We start from the raw sequence: 6,811 nt of genomic DNA on the forward strand, positions 1-6,811 counted from the left end.
GTGTGGGTGGCTGTGGGGTGGCTGATCCCAAACAGCCACCCGAGGTGGCTGATGGGTGGCTGCTCGTCGCCACCCACCCCATTTGTTAGGATATGGATCACGGATCATACATCAAATTGTGAAGTCGTGTCTGCAGGTCAGTCAAAAGAGATTGTCAGGGGGATGAAGAAGAAAATGATTCATGACCAATTCGTAAGTTGTTCGTGATTCGAAGTCACCGAAGAGAGGGAGAGAGATATTGTACGCAAGTCTGTGAAGCACCCTCACGGCCTGTAGCCGAGTCAAATTACAGCGTCAAATTGGAAAAAGCGGTGCAACATTCATGATTCATTGCCTGTCGCACAAGATGCCTAGGCTCTCAGTCGCAGCGACTCATGACTGACTACAAAATTTCTGTTCATTCAACGCAAGTCGAGAGAGGACCAGAGCTTCAAGGATCATGAACGTATGATCAGATTGATCTGGAGAATGAGTTTGTTGAAATATGACGCGAAAGGGACAAAAATGCAAAATCACAAAAAGATGTAGTTTCCCCGCACTCCCGTCTCTCCCCGTTTTTCCCCATTGCATGTACGACTTCGATAGCTTATCTTTTCCAACGCTCCCTCGACTTCGTCACATGTATATAACTCTCACCCTTCCCACGTTCTCAGTTTCGAATACTTAGTGCTTTTTCTCTTCTCGTTCAAGAGAGTTGAGCCAATTGCCAGTGCCTCGAAGTGCGAGTCATGATTTGTGACCTTCTTTGATGCTTCATACTCGCAGAACTTAGTTCAAATTTGAACCAGAAGCCTTCCGCGCGCAAATTATTTTAACTGAAGTTCATGAATCACAAATGACATTGTAAGCGATTGACAGGGGTCAGGGGTAATCACGATTACTCTGACGACGAGATTGACCTCCTTTAGAGCACATCATGTCACCAGGGGCATCAAAAAGGGTCTCCGGGTGATCATAACTTACCATTTTCGTGATTTTTGTTTCACTAACGGGCCTGTTTCAGTAACGGGCCACTCACGTTAAGTTAAGTTACGTGAGCCATGAGCCGGAGCCACGATTCAACGATCCGCGAATGCCAGCGTTTGAGGATCTCAGCGACACACAGGGGTCAACGGACATATGCCAGGGCTTGGCTCTGTATAACACATGCGGTAACGTTATGGTTGCGCCGGTTTCAGAGAGGTGCTGGGGAAGGCACCTCATCGTCGTAAGTCACCGCGCCCGCGAGGGCATATGCAAATACATGTGCCAAGGGGCAGGAGGCTTGTTCACCTGCCCAAATCAAATACACACGTTCGTGGATTCTCAAAGTGTCTGCATGCACTCACACATCTTGCAGACCGATCATTGTCACGACGTTTTCTTCGAATGATCACCCTCAGCATCGGTCGTTAGTTGTAGGAACCTCGACCTTCCCTATCATCTCCGTAGAAGTGAAGAGGTGTGTGATGCTAACCAACTGTATGTCCAAACCCGGTGGACAATGTTCTTCGCACAGATGACGGGTTAAGTGCCCACCCGTAACTCAATGTTGAGAGCAGTGGAGCATCATGCATCTGGGAGTGCACGCATCCGCGCACACCAATCAATGGACAACAAAGAACATGGCAGCGTGAGTCTTTTAAAGATGGGCGTCAAGCCGCCTCCGTGCGACGCATGCTGGGAGGTACGAGGGTTTGGCAAGGCAAGATGTGAGTTACTGATGCTCTGCATCATGCTGGTTCGGCCGGCAGTACACGGCCGCTGGCAGCTCGCAAGTTGAATTCCTTCGTTTTGCTTGCTCGACCTTCTAAAGGCGACACGAACGGGCGAGTTGCCATGTGCCTCACAAATACTCGGCACAGCCAAGCATGCTCGCTGAATAGTTCAGCCGGTGGTGACAGAACTCATCGTCTAGATCAGCGTCGAGGGACAATTCATACCCGTCACCTCCGACGGACGAGTGCGTGACAAGCGTGTCAAGGCCTTCAAGCTGTATTCTTAAACCTGCCCAATAACAGTAGACACTCATGTTTCCAGGCAAGCTGGATTCTGCCATCCGCGACTGCCAAACAGCGAGATTGAGGAAGATGTGCATACAACCATATACTCTTTGCCAGCTAGAAAATTAAAAGGTCGAACACGCGCGCAATGACTGACATCGTTGACGGCCACCGCACTCTTCTCTCAGTGCGGAGCAGAGACGAAGCCGGGGGAAGGGGAAAGCAGAACGGGAGCTTGGCAAGGCGATTCACTTGGTGGGCCCTTCTAGAGGCGCAGATGAGGTGGAAGCGTCGGGATCTTGGCAGAATTTGCCTTCCGTTCGGCAAGCGATACATGGTGACGCTGTGACCCCTGGCCCGGAATGTGCTCCCTAAAGATGGAGCTCGACATTGTTGGATAGTGACGGTGCCAGCAAAAGAGGCACTGGCGATTGGCCGTGCCTATCCCTCGCACGGCCAAGGAGGCAAAACACTCTTCGCTGCACACGAGAGCGTTTGACCAACTGATCAATCTTGCACGACTTCAACGGCACTCACGCTTGTACGCTGGCCGAATACACGAATGCCGTGGGAACGCAGACATGATGACAGGACAAGAAGGAAGACTACGCATCTGTCAAAGTCAGAACTCTCGTCGCCAAAATGACTTCCAGAGGCGTCATACGAAGGCCGAGCTCAGGCACGAGAGGGAAAGGAAGGCAAGAAATTTGCCATGGGCTGTGAGAGCCAACCTTGCAGAGCTGGCACACGAAGGCTAGTAAAGTGCGCATCTATCGAAGGCACACCACTTCTTGACGAGATCGAGAAGGTCTCATCTTCTTTCGTGGAACCACGCTCGTCGAATTTGGCAGTACACATAATGCGCTGGGTATTTGCAGGAGACCAAATACTCCTCGCCGAATACAAGCGTCAAGGGTGCGTCGTGGTGTTCATTCTGCGCAGACTTGCGCACTTTACGTGCATTTGCCAAAATCAACGCGCTCGTCGTCGAGCACGGGCGCGCATGACGGAGACAGAGTGGCGGGGGATCACGCTTGCCGAGTAGGCAGGTTGTGGACTTGAGGTACAATGGCATCGGCGATCACTCCCCGCCGAATGCAGATCGAGCCGCCGCGACGTTGTGCGGGACCATGCTTGAGCACACAAATGCTGAAGAGCTGCCGGACGCATGCCGTGTCGACGAGACATGAGGAGAAGACGCGCGTTCGCTGAGTGTGCGTGACCAACACATGACTGCTATGGTAGCCGACGAACGTACGTCGGCTAGGAGCTGGTCGCATCTGCAAAAGTCAGATCACTCGTCGCCGAGAGCATTTGACGACGGTGTGCGAAGCCGCGCTTGCAGAGTCGGCAGTACAATTTGTGCTGGAGTAGATGTTACCAATGTTTGGAAGATTGCGAACATGGTCAATTGGATAGATACGGCGTACGTCGTCTTATCCTTCCCTCAAGCCTTCGGCCCACGGTCAGCTCCATCGTGAGCCTCATCGTGGGCTTCATCATGAGCTTCGTCGTGAGCTTCCTCGCTAGCCTCACCGTGAGCCTGACCGCATGCAGTGCCTTGCTCCAGCCAGCACAGCTTGCATCACAGGGAGCATCACGCCCGCTCTTCGAGTACAGACTGCACACGGTGCCCAACCAGCGCTCGCCTCGAGACTCGACACGTAAAAGTCGACGATGGGGACGAAAGCGCACTGCATACGCACGCTGTCTGTGGGATTCGCTCCGTTTGGCCTGGTGCCTGCATCCGGGGCCCCTACATTGCATGCACGCCCTCATACGGCGCACCGCCCACTTGATCAACGCCGCACAGCCCTGGAACTGGGAATACATGTGCCCTAATCAGGGGCCCGACGCACGTGTCTCCTGCTCGCACCTTCACTCACTCGTACAGCCTGTAGATAGAAACTGCCATCATCTTTCATTCGCAACCTCGTCAATACACTCATTCAATTGTGCAAAACTCTCTGCCGTCTGTCAGCTGGTACCAGTGTTCTAGCATCCACCGTCGCGGACTCCAACACACGTGTCGAGTTTGTAAACAGTCGACGATGACGACGAAAGCGTACTGCATACACGCGCAACTCTGCACTCGCTGCACCACTCGTCTGCACTCGCTGCATCACTCTGATCTACATTCTCGTCTTCAATCGTAAAACCTACATTCGCAAAAAACCATACAATTGCAAAGACGGCCATCAAGCGCTAGACCCCTGCGTCGCACCTTGCGGGCGCGGGGACAGGGATAGGCGAGGCACGCAAACGCCCAAACCTCAGTACAAAGCGAAACACGTGCGGGGTATATCTAAGGTCTAACGGGACCGGGACCGGCGGGGATGGAGCTTGCGCCGTTGATGGCAGCACGACCGCAGTCGCTCGCAAACATGGCATAGTTGTCGTGACCGACATTGTCGACAACACAATGCCTGGCGCCAAACCTAGAGGCGCCGAGGGACGAGACGCCCTGCTGCTTGAGCGAGTCGTAGCCATAGTACTGGGAGACGTCGGTGGAGGTGCCGCCGAGGAGGTTGATGTAGGCCCAGAAGGCGTAACCCCTGTCTCTGCGGTTCTGACCGCCCTGCGCCTGGACGGGGCAGCTCTGGTCGCCGCTGGCGTCGCGCGAGTAGGTGTCGAGGTCGGCGGTCATGAGCGTAATGTCCTGAGTGATCCAGTTGCGGAACGCCTGCTGACCTCCGGGGGTGCGGGCCGAGACGTAGCGGTTAAGCGGGCCAGCCCATCCATAGCCGAACGAGTTGTAGTTGGAGCATCCGGTGGGAGCGTTGGGACGGGCGGTGGTAAAGTAGGGCATCGAGGGCGAGTTGGCGAGAACGTAGCGTGCGCCCGTGTTGGGTCGCAGCATGCCGTACTTGGCCATCATGCTGGCGCCGCCCGAGTGGGCGACGATAAAGACGCGGCTGACGTTGGGGAACTTGGACCTGTCGCGGACGAGAGCGAGGATCGAGTCGTAGACGTCAAAGGAGGAGCACGAAGAGACGCCCGAGGGTGCGATGGCGTCGTCGCCGTTGAACCAGTCGTTGGATCTCCAGGCGAGGTTCTTGGCGGGCTGGAACCACTCGCCCGAGTCGCTGGTGGCGTAAAAGTTGGGGGCGATGATGACGCCTGCATCGCCGACGACGTTGCGGATGGAGGAGAAGTAGTCGTTGAAGTTGCGACCCGAGCCGTGCTGTACGATCCAGACGGTGGAGGCCGAGGTGGATCCTGAGATGGGGTAGTTTTTGTTGACAAACATGGGCACGGTAGCCGAGGAGCTGGAGCAGCCCTTGTACTGGATGAGCGTGGCACCCGAGGGAGGGGTCGGGAGGCCGTTGGAACCCGTGGTGGAGCCCGAGCCCGAACCGGAGCTAGAGCCGGTTCCAGAGCCCGAACCGGATCCTGAAGCCGAGCCGGAACTGCTGGCAGTACCGGACGAAGGCCCGGCGTCGCGAGTGAAGCCGTAGGAGAATCTGACGGTGCCGCCGCTGCTTCCTGCACCACTGGTGTAGGTGGCTGCGGACTTGGACTGCTTTACCTTGTAGAGTGCGCAGATGACAGAGCCTTCTGAACCGCCGCTCATCTGTACGGGATGGAAGAAGCCGCATCCATTGGTAGCTTCGCACCTTGCACCGCAGGTGGTGACCTCGGACTGACCGACGGCGGATGCACCGGAGATGGTGGATCTCGTGATGTATTCGCCGGAGGAGGTGCCGTAGGAGACACGCGAGCCGTCGATGCCCCAGGAGAAGCGGTATCCGGAGGGTGGGGTGAAGGTGGATGTGTAGCGGCGGTCAAGCTGGGAGATGTCTGGGAGGACTTGGTAGCGCGCCTCGAGCTGCTGGCTTGCGAGGGAGTCGGACGAGTTTGTGGAAAAGACGACGGGCGAAGGGAGTGCGTCTGCGGCGGCGAGGAAGAGCGCGCTGGCGAGCGCGGCTGCGGTGAGGCGGACCATCGCGCAATGTAGACAGGAGAGCCAAGGTTAGGAGGGATGGGAAGACGGCGACGCCATGGTGCGAGTGGGATAGGTCTTTATACCGAATCAAATGGCCGGCGAGGTAGATGGTGAAGCGAACCGGGGACGGACAGTGGCGGATAATCCAGAGTGCGGACGGGCAGGGAGGGCAAGGTTGTTGAGATGTGGTGCGGGATGGCTGAGAGGTGCATCTGAATGGTGTTGGAACGGGGCGGGCAACGTGCATGTGCACGGCGGGTGCATGTGGATTGAAGAAGCGGGTCTGAGACTGGGGAGCACGGGAAGCCGACGAGGGGACGCTGAGACAGGCAGTCGAGGGAGGTCCGGGGCAAGTTTGAGTCGAGGGCGCAGAGGCCCAAGGTCAAGGCCCGAGGCCCAAGGTCCAAAAGCCAAGAAGGCGGGCACGGGAGTGTGCGTGTGTATGTGTGAGGAAGAGCGTGGATGCATGGTGGGCAGGGACGGCAAGCGAGCCGAGGGATCGTCGCGGGTTTGGCTGATGATCCTTGTCAGCGCTAGCGAAGGGTGCGTTTGAGCGTTGCTCAAAGCGAGGATCGACGCGGGAAGGCGTCCATGAGGATGAAGCGCCCGAGAGTCAGAGCCAAACTCTAGGCGGATGGGGAGGAGGTGCGAGCGTTGGGCTGCCTCAGCGCCGCTTTACTGTACTCGCTCGGCTGGAGTTGACATGCCGCGCCCATACCCGGATGCTCGGCTAAAAGCAAGATTCCGCCGGCGATGCTTTTTTCGCTCAAGGACGATGCTCACGACGATGCTCAGGACCATGCGTTGGAGGTATACCTTTTGGGAAGAAAGCACGTGTAGCGAGGCGCGGGAGGGTGCTCGGGGAGCAGACGGCGACGATGGA

The 6,811-nt window shown here is 56.5% G+C and overlaps 1 protein-coding gene across 1 annotated transcript; it reads right to left on the reverse strand.

Moving 5' to 3' along the window:
- Positions 1–4,287: 4,287 nt before the first annotated feature.
- Positions 4,288–5,928, reverse strand: PAN0_112d6752 (lipoprotein; the record flags this gene model as incomplete). Its single annotated transcript, XM_014797823.1, has 1 exon — positions 4,288–5,928. The coding sequence occupies one exon, from the start codon at positions 5,926–5,928 to the stop codon at positions 4,288–4,290; it is 1,641 nt and encodes a 546-aa protein (XP_014653309.1).
- Positions 5,929–6,811: the final 883 nt, after the last annotated feature.

The sequence above is a fragment of the Moesziomyces antarcticus genome (assembly GCF_000747765.1).
Source record: "Moesziomyces antarcticus DNA, scaffold: scaffold_v10112, strain JCM 10317, whole genome shotgun sequence".
Lineage (NCBI taxonomy): Eukaryota > Fungi > Basidiomycota > Ustilaginomycetes > Ustilaginales > Ustilaginaceae > Moesziomyces > Moesziomyces antarcticus.